Source organism: Saccopteryx bilineata, chromosome 3 (genome assembly GCF_036850765.1).
Source record: "Saccopteryx bilineata isolate mSacBil1 chromosome 3, mSacBil1_pri_phased_curated, whole genome shotgun sequence".
NCBI lineage: Eukaryota > Metazoa > Chordata > Mammalia > Chiroptera > Emballonuridae > Saccopteryx > Saccopteryx bilineata.
This window is the reverse complement of record NC_089492.1, coordinates 67,394,982-67,415,136: the sequence shown is the minus strand read 5'-3', so window position 1 is coordinate 67,415,136 and position 20,155 is coordinate 67,394,982. Positions and strand designations below refer to the sequence as shown.

Below are 20,155 nucleotides of genomic sequence, written 5' to 3'. Positions count from 1 at the left end.
AATAGAACAGAAGTTTAAAAAATGTCTTTTAGCTTCCTTCGAGTAGCGGTTTTTTGGTGCATTTATGGGTTCTTAATTGGGAATGGAGGTAGGTGAATAGAGAGAAACGAAAGCAGCCAGTGGTAGCTTTTTCTCCCTCAGGTCTCCAGTGAGTCCTGTTGTTCTCAGCTACACATTCCCTTTTGTCCCATTACAGCTGCTGAGTTTGAGCGCAGAGCCTTGTGGAGGTTCCGTGGGGCTGCTGGTCTTCTCCAAAGTGGCATCTGCTCCTTGCACAGAAATCTGTGCCTGTCCACCTGCTGTGTTCATACAGTTTGGTATCATCACTCTTCCCGTTTCTTTTTGGTACTTCATCCCTGTTCATCTTATTTTTGTTTTAAATGCATGCTCAGCAGGAATGGGAAGCAGACTGACTCGATGTCTTGCTTGCTCTTAAACTGCAGGTCCCCTCAAGTTTTTTACAGCCCTTGCTTAACTCCACATTTCTCGTGCCAATCCTGAATCAACTGATTCTGGACTCCCCAGTGAGACTGGGTAAAAATTTTATAATTTGGCTGATTGGCTCCATTGAAAATTTATGAGTTCCAATCTTAGCAGGCCCTCATCTTTGCTGAGCAATCCATTTCCTTGGCTCCAATCAGCCTTCTTTCTTATGCCCCTGATGGTTGTTTCATTAAAAAAAAAAATCCTTTCTTCAAGTTTTATTTTTTTAACCTCATCCTAGTTTTGTTTTCCTTTTTAAAACATTGAATTTGTTGGGGTGAGTTTGGTTAATAAAAATATACAGGTTTCAGAAATTTTGTTATTTCATTTAGCGCTCCCACCACTTCCTTGCTTAGATAGCAGTGGAGAACATACCTATCTTTGTCAGCAGTGTCCTGTTTCCTATTATTGCCATTCAGCTGAGTTCCAGGCAGAAGGCTAGCTGCTCTTGCACCCCCTGCTTTTGCGTGGCGGCCTTCTTAAGTTGGCCAGTGAGATTTTCACTTTGGCCTCGCCAAACACTAGCTGTTTGAGTAGGGGCAAATTATTGAAACTTTCTGTGCTCGGTTTCTACACTTTTAAGATGAGGATACTGATAATATCAATCTTGTTAAATGGCTGTGAGGATCAAATAAGATGCTCAGCAAATTCCTTAACCTCTCTGGGCTTCAATTTCCTCACCAGTAAGATGGATTAACAGTAGTGCCAATCTCTTAGAATTATAGAAGGAATTAAATGAAATAAAAACCCATAAACAATTAGCAATTGATTTTTTTTCTTATTTTAAATATGAGGAAAAGGAGGCTGAGCAGGATAAAATAACTTGCTTAGAGGCAGACAACTAGGAAATGATAGAGCTAGGATCTGAACCCATATTTCTCTGATTCCAAATGCAATGCTTCTGATGATTTAACTGTTCTGAAGGAAGAAAGAATCACATAAAAAAGGAAGCACAATATATAAGCAAATTCCATATGAGGAGTTCCAGTTTACCAAGGATTTTAATTGAAAATTCACCAACATGAAAATTCATGACATTAAAGAACTTAATGACTGGCCCATCAAACAAGAAATTATTATTCTTAAAAGTTATTTCTTTCCTTTCTTTCTCTTCCTCCTTTCCTCTCCTCCCTCTCTCCCTCTCTCCTTCTCTCCTTCTCTCCTTATTTCCTTCTTTCTTTCTTTCTTTCCATCAGTCCAGTGTAAAGGATTAGCCATGTTGGCATCTTTTCCCCTCATGACTTTCTCATGGATGCCCATTTCTTTTTACTGCTATATTCATCTCTCTCCTGTTTTGATTTTCTTAGGGCTTTCCAGATTGTATCATTCCTTTGCATCAGACCCCATGATGTCACGAGAAAAGCAAACACATGCAAGGGTGACATGGGACTGTGCCTCTGTTTCTAGAACTTGGGGGAGCTTTTGCCTTCCTGTCCCCAGTGTGTTTTGCACATCTGTTGATATTATCTTTCAGTTCCTTTCTCTTGAGTGGACATACCCATAAAAGAGAGGCGTTTTGGACTGTGTGGCTATCAAATGAATACAAAGCAGTTGGCTAAGAAGAAATTCCTTATAACTTCTAAATAGCAATAGTATGGATTTAGAGCCTGTCATTTCTGATGACTAAGAACACAGGCATATAAAAGCTGTTTTATTTGGTCATGCTTGTAGTTTAGTCCTTCAGGAACTAATGAAGAGACGAGACTAGTAGTGCACACAGAATACTTTTCATATAGTATCAATTGGTGTAGCACAAATCACTTAGCCTCCCTGGACCTCCATTTTATCATCTGTAGAATGTGGTAGTAGGTCTAGAACAGGGTTTTTCCCAGCCACAGTACTATCGAGATTTGGGCCAGTTATCAGTAATTCTTCATTGGGGGGGAGGAACCAGGTTTTAAAAAAATATTTTATTGTGGATTTTAGTGAGAGAGGAAGAGACAGAGAGAGAGAGAGAGAGAGAGAGAGAGAGAGAGAGGGAGGGAGGAATATGGAACTGTTCCTGTATGTGTCCTGACTGGGGATTGAACCTGCAACCTCTGTGCATCAGAGGATGCTCTAACCAACCAAGCTATCTGACCAGGGTGGGAGAGGGCTATTTTTTGTTATAAGGTATTTAGTGGTATTCCTAGCCTCTACCCACTAGATGCCAGTAACACTCTCTCTGTTGTGACAAACAACAATATCCCCTGGGGTCAAAATTGCCCCTGTGGAGATCTACTGGTCTAAAATCACATTTTAAAAGGCATATTTAAACTTTAAAATTGTATGATCTTAAGAGTTTGTGAACATAATATTTATCAATGTTTTGTGGTAAAATTTCTTCGTAAAGTGACGTGAAGGAAGAACAGGGTTTATTTTACTTTTGCCTTTTGAAGGCTTTCTTGATAAGGTTTAAATATCTATAAATTTGTTCCATTAAAGTTTGACGACTCATTTATCAAAGTATAAAAGAGGCCACAGGAAAAAAGGCTTTGGGCAAACATCTTCATGTTTATAGATTAAGACATATGGTTGGGATGGACTATGCTACTGGCTGAGTGGTTATTCAACAGAGTCATGAAAGATAATGACTGTGGCAGATTGCAGACATTTCAAAGTGTTTGTAGAAAGGATGGAAGATGAGTAGATGGACAGATGAATAAGGGATCTGGTATGACTAACTCGTGTGGCTTTAGAGGAGTATGCCATCAGTGACACCTAAAAGTGGTGGACACGAAACTGGAGGAAAGAAGCAATTGGGTATGAGCACTAGAGAGCTCCTTTCGACCTTCTGGGTCTCCCTCGGACCCGTCTGTTTCTGCTCCTTTATGGCCATTTCCTTATACTTCTCTCCACAGCCCTATGTCCTCACTTGCCTTATTCTCCTTGTAACATTTGTTGTCTGCATTGGCTTACTAGAGTTTTTTATGTTGTTTTATTGGTTTGAATCAGATATCATGATCACATGAGAAAACAAATCCCACCATGTTTGACTGAGTCTACACCTGGGCATTTCTGAGGAAGGGACTGTTCAGTCTTTCTACTCAGATCGTTGGAATCAAACTAGTGATGTGATTCTGAGCTCTGAAAATCACTTCCTTTTGATTTTCTAGAGTCCCCTGGCTATCCTTGATAATTGATTCTAGAACAATTAAAGTTTTTGGCCAAAGGAACCTGTGTTGACAACTGTGATAGATAGATCCCATGTTTATGGCCTCATCAGGATATTACTGATTTGGTCCAAAAAACTATTTCTTCTATTTTATAGTTAAAAGAATTAGGGCCCAGATTTGTTAAGACAGAGAATGGAGCATCTATGGTTAGAGATGCTGAGCCCAGAGGTCGAGACTGGGTCCCTACCACCAAGATGGAGGGTAGACTTGAGGCAGGTTGGATAATTTGATATACAAGTATTGAGTCTGTGATACCAGAAAAGTGTAACATTTTTCTTTATGTTTTTGTTGTAAAGTTACAAAAATAATTATCAAGAGTTGCCACCTCACAGTACCACAGCTCTTTGACTGAGTGGGACTACTCCAAAGTGGATGAGTGACTTGCTGTCCAGAACCTCCCTATCAGTTTTATTTTAGTAAACATTGCTCATGATCTGCTTCTTTTCTCTCTTAGACCCTCTCTCACCATGCCTCACAGGAACCTGACCGGAAGCTGCAACGTCAACTGTGGTTGTAGGACCCACGAGTATGAGCCAGTCTGTGGATCAGACGGAATTACATACTTTAACCCCTGTCTGGCTGGCTGTGTTAACAGTGGTAATCTTAGCACTGGGGTAAGTATATTTCACAAGTTCCTGTGCTGTTGTTAATCCAACAGCCTGTGATAAGGACGTATTAGAATTCAGAGGCAAACCTGTGACTTTCAGTCTCCCTTTTCAAGAAACTTCAAATAACCTACAAAAAATACCTACATGAACCCAGAGGGAAGAAAATTATGCAGCACCATTGTTTTTTCCCAAGGATGTTGGGAGCGTTTGGGTATCGCACTCGGCTTGCATATCAGCCCTCTCCTACTTTGCATTTGATGCCACCTCAGTGAAACTTGATAAGGCTGAGTGCTGTGCCTCTCATTTTTCCTCCGACAGGGCCCCAGTCCAGTGGTGGGCTTGAAGGTCAAGATCCCTACACCAGTGCTGACAGAACAGAGTAGGGAGTACTTCCTCTGCTGAGACTCAGTGAAGATGGTCTGTGGCCATTTTTCATTGATGATCAGTTCTGACTTTTTTAGCTTTCAGAGTAAAGATATTTCTGTCAGTTCAAGAATAGGCTATTTTGAGAACTCCCTTCCCTGTGAATTATAAATAGGCTGTAATACTGTGGAGAAAGGTTTTCATATTCTACTCAGTTCCTTATTGAGCCTGGTTTCATTCTTTGCATAAAAACAGATTGTAGGAGGCTGGTGATAAGGGATTATCCCATTGACTGCGTGTTTCTGAAATGTCATATTTGACCTGTTTTAAACTATAGGGATAAATTCCTGTTGCTGGCTCCCCATCATATAATTGGTGAGCTTCAGCATGTGACCAAGTTGAAATAGACAATGAGATCTCTTCTTCAGGTGGCTAAGTCCTTCCCTGGGAGTGAGTCCCCTGAGGCACAGCCCTCCTGCTTACAAAGAGGCCAGCAGCCCTTGGAGCTCAGATGAGGCATGGCATCCCATCATGACATTTGTTCTGACTGCCTCTCTGAGTGGCTGAGAGGTCACAGTGACAGTGAATCCAGCTGAAGCTTATTCAGTGAAAGCAACATCATTGGCAAGAAGCTTAATTGGCTGTTTCATTGAAACACCTTCTCAGTCCCTTGAATTAGCTGGTTTCAAATGAAACAGCCAATGCTTTTGATGTGCACTGTTATTGGAAAAGAAGTCATTATGAGTGATCTGCCTTCATAGGCTGTATTTACTTCAGGTGCTACTCTGCACTCAGGGCTACGCTAGGTGCCCTCTTGAACACAAATAAAAATGAGGCTCAGTTCCTGTTGTTGAGGGCTTCTCCTCTTGAAGGACAATGGAAGCAGCATTTAATAGGACTAAAAGTGAGTGCATGAAATACAAATGCTCTAGAGTTGTGTGTTAAAGGCTTCTTAGAAAAGTTTAGTTTTAAACAATTTTTACTAGCAGATTTTGGTTATTATTGGATGCATACTTTGGACCCCTGTTAGCGGTGAGGAAAATATTTCCAAGTAAATATTTTGCATTTTTAAAAATACTGGAGTTATTGAAGAGCATTCCAACTAAACTTTGTCTTAGTATTCCTACACTGAACTCTGCATTTGATTGGCACACAAAACTGCTCTTTATTATCTGTCACTTAGATCAGAAATTACACGGAATGCACCTGTGTCCAAAGCCGGCAAGTGATCACTCCGCCCACGGTGGGACAACGCAGCCAGCTCCGCGTGGTTATTGTCAAGACGTATCTCAACGAGAATGGCTACGCTATGTCTGGGAAGTGCAAGCGGGCCTGCAATACCCTCATCCCATTCTTAGTTTTTCTTTTCATAGTCACCTTCATCACAGCATGTGCCCAGCCATCAGCCATCATAGTAACACTCAGGTGAGAACAGCGGTCAACTTCTCAGTGGGTCAGACACTCAGAATTCCCAGAATACGTGTTCCAGGACCCGGGCCTGATGCGCAGAGGAAAAGAAAGTTAGTTGTTCACCTGAAGAAGTGAGTTTTCCCATGGCAGGAAGGGAAAGGAAGGCTGCAACACTGCAAACCCTAGAACGTTCTTTAATCAAATGGATTTTATTTGCCATTTAGTGTAACTTCTTCTGGGTGCATTTGGTTCCAGAAGAGTCTGCAAGAAAAGGTTCCAGTTCCTGAGCTGGAAGCCAGCACCCTGTTTAGTTACAAAGAGCCGGCCCCAGCTGAGGCAGGGAGTCATTTTGGTGAAGTTGCGAAATCCTGCGTACAGCAAAAAGCATTATCTCCAGCCCTATAGCTAGTTACACATCCAGGACCACTGACAGTTTATGCTAGGCCTGCAGTTCACAATGCTGATTTCATTAATTTTTCTATTGTGTAAACTTTTGGAGTTGAACAAGCAAAGGGCAGACTGGAACATGTAATTTTTCAGTTCACGCTGCGCTTTCTTTGCCATGTTGTAGATCCCATTGGTGGTGGGGTTTTTTGTTTTTGTTTTTTTCTTATATGAGAATGTGGAAGTTACCTTAATGGAAAGTCTATTAAGAATGTTGACAATAGCATATTCCAGTCAGATGTCAGTATTTGCAGAGAAGACTGTGGTGGCAAAGGAAGGAGGGGGCAGTGTAGAGGAACCAGGACACCCCCCAGCAGCTCTAAGGGGCTGGGGAGGCGGTGCATGAAGGAGTCAGGAAAGGGAGTGAGTCCTTACTCTTCCTTGATCTCCTCCCAGGCTCCTCTGTTCCCCACAATGCTGGGCAGCTGGTGGGGAGCACTGGGAGAGGCATTCTTAGCAGGGCCCTTGGGCTGTTTGCCTGCTTATTCTGTCCAGCCTGGCTTCCCATGTATGGAAGCCCGTTCCTTCCTGGACAGTTAGATGACGGCAGGTGGAAGGGCTGCTGGTTTAGTCACTCAGTCCCTCCATTAGCACATACTTGTGGAGTGGCAACTCCACGGGCAGCATCGCATCGGGCAAACCCGCTGAGCAAATGAAGTTGGGGAGAAGATGACAAGTGCGCTGGCTCTCAGGAACCTTCCGTTCTCTGCCTAGGACCCGTGTGTGTGGGAGAGAAAGGCAGAGGTACTTCGTCATGGAAAAGTACAAATCACTTATAATCTAATTTTTTAACCTTTAATTCTACAGGAGATGTTAAATAATCTTATTCCTTGAACTTTAATTCTGCAAGGCATGTTCAGTCACCCAGATAAGAGCTACCCAGTTTCTAGTGTTTGAACATGGCAAGTCACCAGTTGGCATCTTGCCTGAAACTACGGAAAAGGAGCCCTTTAATCTTTGCTAATTGCAAAATCGATAGGCTCTAATCTTCCTGACACGGGGGAATTACTCAGAGCATAAGTTTTAGGAAAAGAAGAAAAAAATGAGATCCTTGGAAGAGATTCATTATTTCTTTTTTTTCTTCTCTTCTTTTTCAAATGGGAGGAGGCGTGATAGAGAGACAGACTTTCACATGCACCCTGACTAGGATCCACTTGGCAATGCCATCTGGGGCCGATGTTCTGCCCATCTGGGGCCATGCTTGCAACTGAGCTATTCTTAGCACCTGAGGCAGAGGCTCTACAGTGGTATCCTTAGTGCCCACAGTGGATGCGCTCGAACCAATCGAACCATGGCTGCAGGAGGGGAAGAGAGAGAGAAGGGGAGGGGGAGGGGGGAAGCAGATGGTTGCTTCTCCTGTGTTCCCTGATTGGGCATCAAACTCAGGATATCCACGTGCCGGCCAATGCTTTACCAATGAGCCAACTGGCCAGGACCATATTTCTCTAACTTTTGACTTGTTCCCTGTACATTGTTTTGACTACATATTTTACCATTTTTGTCTCTATCCTTTTCATTGAGATAATTTAGGAGTAATTTCCAGTGTGCACACCATTCAGGAAAGTGCAGGCAAACAGAAAAAAATGTCATTAGGGTAAAATGCTGTGTGTGTGTGTGTGTGTGTGTGTGTGTGTATTTAACGGAACTGGTTTGGGAAGCTCACTTCTGTACTTTGAGCCCATCAGTATTTGCATAGGAAGGCTTAGAGGAAATTGGAGTTCCTTTGGTGTCCTCATTAGGGACACCTGTATCTACTGGCCTAGCCATCATCAGTCTTGCTGGCTACGGTTAGTAGGTTCTAGCCAGTTAAATACTTAGGCACAGCACCTTTTTGGACCCTGGCTCTGCACTAAGCAGATTTAATCTGCCAATCATATTCTCAAGGCCACGTTTTAAAAATGTTTCTTTTTCCCCTTCACCCTAGGTCCGTGGAAGATGAGGAGAGGCCTTTTGCTCTGGGAATGCAGTTTGTTTTATTGCGAACGCTTGGTACGTTCTTCATTTTCCAAGTGTGCCCCTTAGTCCTTCTTCGCAGGTGGCAAATCGCACTGTCCTTTAAAAATGGCAAGACAAGTCATTTGTTACCATTGCGGTAGTGAGGATTTTGCAGGGTAGTGGTGAGGGCACAACTTCCCAATGTTCTGATTTGAGCTCAAAGCTGACCACTTCTGTCATTTGACAAAACAAAGCCCAGTCAACTTGGGGTCAGTTTCTTTCTCACTGTGAACATAAACTTGGGCCAGATTCCCCAGAGAATTTTGTACAGTAAGAAATATTGAACCAAGCAATCGTGATGAGCTTATGATCCCAGCGTTTTGTCCTTTTCTTCCTTTTTGACGTGAAAGTGTCAAGAATGGTGCTCCTTCTGTGAAAATGTCAATTTCTTCTTCCCAGTGATTTTATTGCATTGGGCCACAGTTGTACCTATTGAGTTTTCTGAGGAAAAGAAATAAAATATTTTAAAAAGAGAAAAGAAAGACGCCCAAATCGACATCTAGGGATTGCCTTCTACTTGCTAACAAGAGGAGCTCCTGAGCACTGTGTTATGGGGAAAGTTGCAGAGCTCACTTGGGCGTGAAGAATACCATTCTAATTTTCACAGGCATTGCATCACCCTGTGACATCTTGGGATAATGCATGGGAAATAGCGTGTGAAGTAGTCCATGCTCTTGATCAAGCTCAGTGCATTTTTAATTGACTTCCTTATCATCAGGCATATTCTTTCGTTCTTATGTGACAACTCAATTTCCTTCAGCTGGTATTTCCCCCAGTAATCAGCATCATTGTCTGCAGAACAACAAGAAGAAAGTTTTCTGATTCAAATTTTTTATTTCAGTTTTGAAAGGTGAAACATTCTGAAATGATATCATCTGACCATTTGAAACCTTAATTGAATCCTCTCTGAAGTTTCCAGTGTCTCCTCTGTTGTAGTTGATAAGCACTTTCCACTGGGCCTCAGAGGCTCCTAGTTAGTTGCATTGAATGCATGGCTTCCTTCCTTCCTTCCTTCCTTCCTTCCTTCCTTCCTTCCTTCCTTCCTTCCTTCCTTCCTTCCCTTTCTTTCTTTCCAATAAGACATTGAAGGTACCGTTTTTTCCCCTTCTTTTTCAAGTGAGAGGAGGGGAGATAGAGAGGCAGACTCCTGCGTGCACCCTGACCAGGATCCACTCAGCAACCCCCATCTGGGGCCGATGCTCTGCTCATCAGGGCCATGCTTGCAACTGAGCTATTTTTAGCACCTGAAGTAGAGGCGCCAGGGAGCCATCCTCAGCTGCTGGGGTTGATGCATTTGAAGCAGTTAAGCCATGGCTGTGGGAAGGGAAGAGAGAGAGGAAGAGGGGAAGGGGAGAGGAAGGGTAGAGAAGCAGATGGTTGCTTTTCCTGTGTGCCCTGACCAGGTACCATTTTTTAAAGCATGTAGGTAAAGGAAATTCTGACATACTTTAATATAGTTAAAAAGTATACCGGGCCCTGGCCGGTTGGCTCAGCGGTAGAGCATCGGCCTAGCGTGCGGAGGACCCCGGTTCGATTCCGGCCAGGGCACACAGGAGAAGCGCCCATTTGCTTCTCCACCCCTCCGCCGCGCTTTCCTCTCTGTCTCTCTCTTCCCCTCCCGCAGCCGAGGCTCCATTGGAGCAAAGATGGCCCGGGCGCTGGGGATGGCTTTGTGGCCTCTGCCCCAGGTGCTAGAGTGGCTCTGGTCGCAACATGGCGACGCCCAGGATGGGCAGAGCATCGCCCCCTGGTGGGCAGAGCATCGCCCCTGGTGGGCGTGCCGGGTGGATCCCGGTCGGGCGCATGCGGGAGTCTGTCTGACTGTCTCTCCCTGTTTCCAGCTTCAGAAAAAAAAAAAAAAAAAAAAAGTATACCTTATACTTCTCACTGAAAACTAAAAAGTTATTTTCAAAGAAGGTAACTTTTTAGCAAAAGCATAGTTCCTCCTTTTGGCTGGCCCATCTCTGATGTCCTGGAGTGGGGTGACTTGATCTGGATGTGGAGGTCACGGTAGGTTAACAGATGGACACCATAACATCAGGAGGGAGAACGTTTTAGGCATTTATTATTTAATTTCAACCTTAACTTAAGTTCTGTTGATCATAAAAATGTACAATTAGACCAATAGGCCAATTTCCGTTTCCCCAAATTCCAAAGCAAAAAGAGAATTTTAAGTCTTTAAACAATGTTAAAATTTAATTATAGCGAATATACCCCCTTTTAAATGAATGCAACCTATTTAAAAATGTATCACGCACAGCTCTCCAGGCTATTAGCCCACCTGCCTTCTCCCCTATCTGCCCCGCCCTTTCCTCCCTCCCTTGCTCCTGCCCTCCCATCCCTTCCTTTAGTAAACTCTCTCTGAGGATCCATGGGCTGCCCTCTCCGTCCTTGGGATGCAAAGAATGACTCCTGCCATCAAGGAGCTTATGGGTGACAGATTTACAGTTTAAATACTGTGTGTTTGTTGAAAAGTGTATGAACAAATACTATGGGAATATAAGTGGCACCTGAGTGAGTCAGGACTTTAAAGGAGGGGTGGATGTTTGCAAGATGAACAAGTGGGGGGTGGGGACACATTTCTACAAAGGGCATGACATGGGATGAAGGGAGTCTACTTGCGGAGACCCTCTTTCAAATGGGGTTAAAGAAGTATCTATGTCGTGGCCCAAAAATGAAGTTACTACTTCTCATCACAAATGTTTCGTAAGCTTCAAAGATGAAGTTTATGCTTTAATTATTTCTACACTCCAAGTACCTTTTCAGTAAAGTTGCCATTTAATGTGATTTCTGACTTATAGGGGGCAATGCTTTCCTCATTCAATACTAGAACCCACAAGAGCTCAGTGTACTGCATCTTAGTGAATCATAAAGGCTTCTCGTGTAGCCTTTTGAGTAGGTAATGACAAAATCTGATTTTTTTCAGTGTAAAAGGCTCCCCAAGTTGCATTTTTAGCAATAGACATTTTTATGATCCTAAAAAGCGGTAACACCCAACTGAATTGTAAGCTGGACGATTTAAAGCAGGGGTAGTCAACCTTTTTATACCTACCGCCCACTTTTGTATTTCTGTTAGTAGTAAAATTTTCTAACCACCCACCAGTTCCACAGTAATGGTGATTTATAAAGTAGGGAAGTAACTTTACTTTATAAAATTTATAAAGCAGAGTTACAGCAAGTTAAAGCATATAATTATAATTACTTACCACGTACTTTATGTCGGATTTTCGCTGTTTGGCAGAATAAATCTTTATGAAACAACTTAGTATAGTTAAATCTATCTTTTTATTTATACTTTGGTTGCTCCGCTACCGCCCACCATGAAAGCTGGAATGCCCACTAGTGGGTGTTAGGGACCAAGTTGACTACCACTGATTTAAAGTATCAGCTCTGTTTTCTCCTCTCAGATGTGCTGAATGTTTTTCTTCTCTTTTTCCCCCTCGACACCTCCAGCATACATTCCTACCCCGATTTATTTTGGAGCAGTGATTGACACCACCTGCATGCTCTGGCAACAGGAGTGTGGAGTGCAAGGCTCTTGCTGGGAGTACAATGTGACGTCATTTCGTTTTGTCTATTTTGGTTTGGCGGCCGGCCTCAAATTTGTTGGCTTTATTTTTATTTTCCTGGCCTGGTACTCCATTAAGTACAAGGAGGATGCGCTGCAGAGGCAGAGGTGGAGGGAGTTCCCTCTGGGCACGGTGAGCGAGACGGTGGGCCACCCCGACGGGGCCGACAAGCACGCCCGGACTAGATCGTGCCCGGCTTTCAGCACCGAGGGAGAAGTCCACGAGGAGACTCATCTGCGCAAAGGGATCCAATTCACAGCACAGACCTATCCGGGGCCCTTCCCAGAAGCAATAAGCTCCTCTCCAGACTCGGGGCTGGAGGAGAGCCCTGCTGCCGTGTAGCCTCCCTCCTGAAGCTTGAAAACGGAAGACTTTAGTTTTGTTGGTTGAGTTGAATATTGGTGACTTGAGAAACACCCGTGCCTTCTTTTCTTTCTTTCCTTTTTTAACCTCTAAAGACCCTCCTCACACCAACAAAACTCAGTATACACAGCCACTACCGACTGAGGGCTGGATACCTCAAGACTGAGAACATTTCCCTGCCTTCTCTCCAAGAAGGAGGCCTTTAGATGGACTTGTTACCATTTCCGCTGTTCATGTAATGCTCATGCTCCAATATGGTATTAGGCCAAGGTACATGGTTAACACAATCAGGGAAGTGTAATGGTGGTATGTGTCATTAACATACACTCCACACCAAGGTGAGCTTGACCATGACTTTGCATTTACAAATCAATGTGTTTTTTTTTAAAGATCTGAACACCTACTGTGAGTTCTGCTACAAAGCACAAATGAATTTGCCTCAACTATGCAATTTGATCTGGAAAATGTAAGTGCAGCATGTTACTTTCGCTTTCAGAGACTAAAGCAGATACATTTTTGAAAAGAGGAAGCTCAACTTTCCTGCAAGTACCATTAATAGCATTTTAAGCCATAGCAGAGTTATAAATCAGGTAGGGTTTTTTAAATGTTCACGGGAACCACATGCATAGTGTGATAAAAGGAACAGCTACTTCATTTCATGAAACACTTTCTCTTTCAGTTGGTTTGCCCCTGTCCTAAGGTACTTAGGAGGCTGCTGAATCATCCAATAGCTTGAATATACACTCCAGTATTCCTTCATAAGGGGCTTTAAAACTCGTGTGCTAAACAATATGGCTAGAAACTGTAATTTGAGATGCATAATAAGGAAAGAAACTCATGGCTTTTTCATCCAAAAGAATTGCTGCAGAAATTCTTTTAGCTCTTAAGGCCTATGTAAGGGTAGTTAGGAATTATAACCTTGAACTCCAAATAGTTGGAAAAAGGAATTTCAGAGACTTAGGCTTCAGTCCCACCCAATCATTTTAGTTGTCTGCTTGGAAACACGAGCAAATCTGTATTGTTCTCTTTCTTATATACAGAAATTGCTATGGTCACTACTGAAATTGAGTCCTTAAGCCAGGAAAGCTGTACCTGCTCTATGAAGATCACCTTGTATACAGGAGGAGGGAGGTCTGGGAGCGGGACCTAGAATATGATCCTAAGTAATGACTGAAAGATTCAAAATAAACTGGTCTGTCGTGCTGAATTCTGCTTTATCAGGGTTAGAATGATTTCACACCGCTCTTTGACTCTTGCCTACTGTGACTTTCCAGAAGTGAGCTGCAAGAGGACTTTTCTTGTCCTTCGGGTTCGTTATCCATGATCCTTTCCAATACCTCCCAGCACATCACTTCAACTTAGGTGCCACCCAGAATGCTTTCTTCCTGGTTCTTACAGTAGATAGATGCCTTCTGAGGAACTACTAACTCCTTAAGAACTGATGGCTGATGGCAAAGTAACTCATGGGCACTGGTTGCTTAGAAAAATAATCATGACAACTCAGATTTAGGAAGGACTGTGAGGTCCAAATACCAATATCTCTGCTTCTGCCAAGCATCCTGTGCTTATGTAGGGCTCATTTGGGAAATGGTTTCCTTGGCTGGTTTACACTCTTCCACAGAAAGGATGTGATGGACAGAACTGTCCTGTGATTCAGGCTTTTTGCCCTTCATCCTTGGCTGCCCCATGGGTTTGTGTGGACATTCCTGTGTGCAGGGTTGTTTTTCTCTCTACCTAGGAATGGCATCAGTCAAATGGTTGTCTTGGTTGCATGTAGTTTGTGGAGGGAGTTATCACTATTAGACTGAATAATGTCTCCAAGGGCTGGAGTCAGTGGTCTCAGTGTCAAGGACTTCCCGTTGAGCAGTCTTACTTTTTTACTAAGTCGTAAGAACCATTGTTGCCTGCAGTTACACTGGTGTCCATCAAACTTTGGTCAACGTGGTGCATATTGAAGGTCTTCAGAAAATCCTGCTGATTAACCCAGCATCTGCTCTGGGTCCTCAGGGTTCCCTTTTACTCTATAGGAAGTCTTTGAGCCTTTTGAAGAGAAAGTTTTCTTTTCTGTTGGAGCTAAGATAGGTAGGTTGGTGAGAAGAAGTGTTTTCTTAATTTCCCTCTGATTATTAAGAAACTGCGTTGAGAAAATTTTGGTGGGATTACACTGTGTGTGTGTGTATGTATGTGTGTGTGTGTAGCTAAGATGATATGTTCCAAAATTGTTAAATTTCTCTCTTCTTGGTAGGATATTTTAAAAAGGAGCCACTCTCAGAACTCTAGGATAGGGAATGATGGAGTCATCAGGTATCATTAAAGAACCCCTCCTGCTTTTTCTACCTTAACCTGTCATCCAGTTCAGCTATCAACGATGGGGTGCCAGTTCTTTATTGAGCACCATTTGACCCATTACTATCTGCCAATCTATACAGTCCTTTGGATTGATTAGGCCAGAATTCAAAGAAATTGTCATGAATTTTACATCATAACGTTAGTATGGTCCTTCCTCAAGTATCTGATGCTTTTAAATAGCAGGTGTATTATTAATGTATTGTTCATGAGTATAGAATAAGTAGTAAAAATTATAGGGGATTGAAGTTTTGGAATATGTACCAAGTAAGTGTTGTCCCCAAAAGGCTTTGGGCTCTGGTAGTATCACTGGACTATTATATAGTCAACTAGAGTGACTATTTTATAGCTGACACCATTTAATTGTATATATTCTTGTCAATACATTGATTACTTTATAGTCACAGCTCCTACTATAAGTTTAATTTCTACTCTTCATGAGCTTAAGCTTATAATTACTTATCTTGGAAAAAGGTTATCTTATTCCTTTATAAACTGCAGATTAATATATTATTTGACCTTCATATGCAAATATAATATTCTTGACTCTTGCCTATTAATTTAGAAAGTCCCATGGCGGCGGGTGGGGGGGTTATTGAAGCACATTCTTTGGTTATTTTCATTACTATGAAATCCTGATCCTTTGTAGGTGGCTTTAATTCTTGAAAACAGTCCCTTGTCATTTAGAACCAGTACAGAGAGGACAAAAATGAGCATTTGTTGAATGTTGACTATTTGCAGAGCATCTTGTCAAGAGCTTAATACACATCATTCATTTCAATCCTCTTAATATCTTTGAAAGATAAGCACTTATGTTCTGTTATTTTGTTTTTGTTGTTGGTTTTTAAAACAGATCATGACAAATGAGGCTCTGAGAGGCAATGTGACTTGTTAGGACTGTGGGGTAGGCAAGTCCGGGTTCAGGCACAGGTTCTCTGGGTCTGTGGCCCACTTCGTACACTACATAATGCATATAATGGTTTTGGTTAACAGAGATAAGGTGTGACTAGAAGATAGTGGGGTAAATCATGTCGGTTTTTGATGTGCTACTGTTTCTGAAGAGTAGAGGAGTTATTTCTTTGTGTAAAATAGAAAAAAAATCTGTAGGAAACATTAAAAGTTAATGTTTAGATTTGTAAGGTAAATTGACATTTATTGAACTAAGTGTTATATTCAAAATTTTTTGTCATAACATACCTCAAGTATTTATTTAGAGTACGTATTTAATATAGAGCAAATCCAATTTCGGTGATAACACTGAGTCTCAATAGAGTTTCTGAAATGAAACAGGAGGGAAGGAGGTTCAGGCTTATTGACTGAGTGTTGTAGATTTCAGGGGTATGCTTTCTACCCCCCAACCCCTTTCAGAATGTTAACATTTCCATTAGTTTTTTTAGTGAAAATTGGTTTAAATTTCCTAATAAAAGTTTTAAATGAATATATATGAAGTGTAATGTGTTAAGTGAACATATACAAAATGTTATATGTAATCTACCAAACCACAGTCGTGACTGATGGAAGCTGTAGTAAGCAACAGGAGCACATGCTGGGAAATGTCAGCCCCCAGAGAAGGAAGTTACCTTGCCGAGGTAATGGCAGCCCTCCATCTTCACCACCTCCCAACAAAATTCTTCCTCAGTCAGCAGTTCCAGCGTACATTCTTTGGTGGGCATGGAGCCAGAACATTTCTCTTTGGAGCCGGTTATGTATCAACCCTAAGTGCACCAAAGAGAGGCTGCCTAGTTTGAGTGGACCGGAAGCATTTGTGGAAATTCTCTTGTGTGCCCAGGAGTCATAGGAGAGCCAAAGTGTGCGGTGGCAGCCAATTCTACTTTGTGATTTTGTGTGTACATAAAACATCCTAAGCGGCACAGAAACATGAGTATAACTATTACTATATGGTGCATACCGAGTATTCTAAGTAGCAGATAGACATCACAATACTGTATAACCCCAGATCGCCTAGACAGCAGGCTTTCTGATTCTCTGTTATGCAGACCAGTAGGTGGACTTTACATGCGTTTGCATTTTCTCTTTCATAGTGGCCGAGGGAGTGCCATGGCTGACCTGTGACATCAGTGGCCTTGAGCATTATATTTTTTCTATCTTCTCTCCTTTCTGCATCTTCCAGGATGCTGCTGGCTGTATCTTCTGTTTTAGACTTCTTGCTCCATTGGATCAGATCTGTGTCTGTTTGAAGAGGTTATGTTAAGCACTTCATTTTTACTCAACCCAGAGGACGGTGTAATATGAGGAAAACCCTCCCTGGGTGTTTGCTTTTGCACCATTAAGATCAAACAAAAAAAAAATTGCCTTGGTGCTAGAAGTATTTGATGAAGCATGCCCACCACAAAAATGTCCCCCTGAGTCCACAGTATGTCACTGATAAGGGACTGCATGTTCTTGGCTTCTGGAGAACTTCCCAGAAACAAGCACTCATTACTCTCATTACTACAGTTAATCCATGAACTTGATGTTGCAAAAGCGAAGAGTGTAAGGGGAAATAACCTTTTTTTCTATAAAAAACTCAATGCTTTTTATATTTATTTTAGCAAGAATAATCAGATGCTAAAGATAATTTCAGAGAGAGAGGAGATATTTCAGATAATTTTTTTTCTTATTTTATTTCTAAAAATGTACACTCATGTAAGGGGTTTTTAATACTGGGATTTAGGAGGTGTTGTTTTTTTCTGGTATTCTATTATGTGTTAAAATCGAAGGAGAAGATATTATTTAAAATGAAAACTAATGTAATTGCAGGGACATGTTAAACCAAAGGGGTAAAAAAAAAAGTTTAAGGTTTGTATCAAGAAAAGAAAAATAAGAATAATTGGTAAGCCTTTTTAGTGGGCATTTTCTGAAAATACATACCTCTAACCCAAACCCCAAATGTCAGTTAGAAGCATGAAACAGGCAGGTCAGGCTCTAATTCTTTAATTAAAGGAAACATAATACTATGTCAGACCAACTGGCATTAGAATCCTAGTGGAGTGTGTGTTCAGTGTGTGTGTTTGTGTTTTGTGTGTGGAGGTGTGTATGCTGTGATGAAAGGCTGTTTTGGGTTGTTGCATAAAAAGTTTGATTTTGTGATTTTTAAAATGAATATTTATTTGGTGACCTCTTAGGGTAATTTAAAAGATGTATAATTTCCTTGTGTTTAATGAAATCTATTGTCAATGTACTAATCAACCTTGGTTTACAACATCTTGAATACTTGATCACTGAAAATTAAGAAAAAGAATAAAAAATAAGAATAAAGTGTGTTGGCTTGAAAATAGTTTGTCTCATATGATTTTTAAAAAAGATTTTAGCGAAAAGAGAGAGAGAGGGTGAAGGGGGAAGCAGGAAGCATCAACTAGTAGTTGCTTTTCATATGTGCCTTGACCCGGCAAACTCAGGGTTTTGAACCGGCAACCTCAGCATTCCAGGTTGCGGCTTTACCCACTGTGCCACCACAGGTCAGGCTGGTTTTTGTTGTTTGAGGAGATGGAGCAATGATACCAGTGTGAGTGCCCGTACCCCTACTACCACACAACGAAGACACGGATTTGACTGGATTAATTAGCCCACCTCTACTCTGAAAATGGTAGCAATGGACTCCTTACATAACTGATAACTCTGCCTTGAAGCCAAATGTCCTATGTGTCAACTATTAGGACTATATAGTTTTAAGAACCCGTGGGAGCATTTTCATTGAATATAGTTTTAAGAACCCATGGGAGATTTTTCATTGAATCACCAAAGAGAATAATTTCAAGTAAGTCCATCACTTATCAGTTTAAATTCAAACAGACTCTGGGCCCTGCAGAACTCTATGCCTTGAATATCATTTATGTTCGTCAGGATAGGCTGAATTATGCTTAAAAACATGCTCTCGCCCTAATCTTAGAAGCTTCCTAGCACAAAAGTTTACATCTTATTTCCATCACATGGCTGCGTGGTCTGTTCCGCGTTGTCCCTCAGCCACCCAGCCTGACAGAGGTTCTACCATCTTGAAGCCACACCATTTGAAACTTTCAGGGTTGGTCTTGGTTGCTGAGCAAGGGAAGGAAGAACCCAGAGAAAGGCAAAGGGTCTTTTCTCTTTCTCAGCCCAGAAGTGACACATGTCACACTGCATTGGTTTGAAATAGTTGCATGTTCCTGCCTACATTCTGGGATCCCGGAAGTGTAGGGGAGCCAATGGTGAGCCTTTGATGGGTTTTTATTTGTTTGTTTGTTTTTTTGCCACAGAATTGACCATGATAGATTAAGAATGACTCCCAATGGGGTCCAACTCATTATTCTAAAAATCGGCAAATGTAAGTCAGAGAAAGACAAGTACTATTCAATTTCACTTCTATGTGGAATCTAATGAACAAAATAAACTAACAACAGAAATAGACTCATAGATAAGACAAACTGACAGCTGTCAGAGGGGACAGGGGTTCGGGGGCTGAGTGAAAAAGAGAAAGGGATTAAGCAAAGAAAGAAAAGCTCATACACACAGACAGCAGTGGGGATTGCAAGAGGAAAAGGGGATGGGGGAGGTGGAGATAGAGGGAATAAATGGTGATGGAGGGGAGCTTGACTTGGGGTGGTGTACATACAATGCAGTATACGGATGATGTATTGTAGAATTGGGCACCTGAAACCTATATAATTTTATTAACCAATGTCACCCTAATAAATTCAATAAAAATTAAAAAAAATTAGTAAACAAAAAGAAAAGTTTCAAGCATAAAAAAAGAATGATTTCCAAAGAAGTGACTGTCAAAACTTGGTCAACGAAGCTGTGAGAGCCTCCACTGAATTAATCGTTGCTAAAGTGGCTCGGGAACTGGTCTGAAATCGGAGGAAGAATGTGAGCTCAGCTTCCACAGGGAGAAAAGGATTGGATTTTGAGTCCCTTCTGACAGACATGGAGTTTTCCAAGCACAGTGACATCTGAGACTTTTGGGTGAGAAGCAGAAGGAGGTAAAGGAGCTGTGGAAATAACAGCATGACTCATGGACTGAAGTACTATACAAAGCGGGTACAGTTTATATTTAGAAGCCTGCCTTGAGCACTCCATAGGTGAAAAACAGGCTAATTGATTTCCCTCTCTCACTCTGTCACCCCCTGCACAGCGAAACAAAAGGGTCACCGTGGCTCAAGATAACATGAGTTACTGGAGGTGGGGTAGTGGGGGGGGGTGGAGTGTGCATGCTTTGACTTCTGGGTAAATGCCAATTTCCCGCCACAGCTTTGTGCATTTTTCAAGGGAGCCATTTATGCAGAGAGCAGATTGTAACTCCTGCCCAAATCTACCACCCTCTCCTCAATTTTGTGTGCAATTTAGGCAAAAACGTTCCTCGTTCCCTCTTGAGTTCCTTTAATATCTCACACTTTCAAGGGAGGGGCAAAACCAAGGTGGATATTGGGCTTTTTTGAAACAGATA

At 41.9% G+C, this 20,155-nt stretch overlaps 1 protein-coding gene across 1 annotated transcript in view; it reads left to right on the top strand.

The window, feature by feature from the left end:
* Positions 1–17,994, top strand: part of SLCO5A1 (solute carrier organic anion transporter family member 5A1) — a 154,348-nt gene extending 136,354 nt beyond the window's left edge. Inside the window, exons 7-10 of the mRNA XM_066266281.1 lie at positions 4,093–4,252; positions 5,793–6,034; positions 8,388–8,452; positions 11,912–17,994. Of these exons, the coding sequence (XP_066122378.1) occupies positions 4,093–4,252; positions 5,793–6,034; positions 8,388–8,452; positions 11,912–12,369 (925 nt within the window). The 3' untranslated portion in view covers positions 12,370–17,994. The remainder of the gene's footprint in view (positions 1–4,092; positions 4,253–5,792; positions 6,035–8,387; positions 8,453–11,911) is intronic.
* Positions 17,995–20,155: the final 2,161 nt, after the last annotated feature.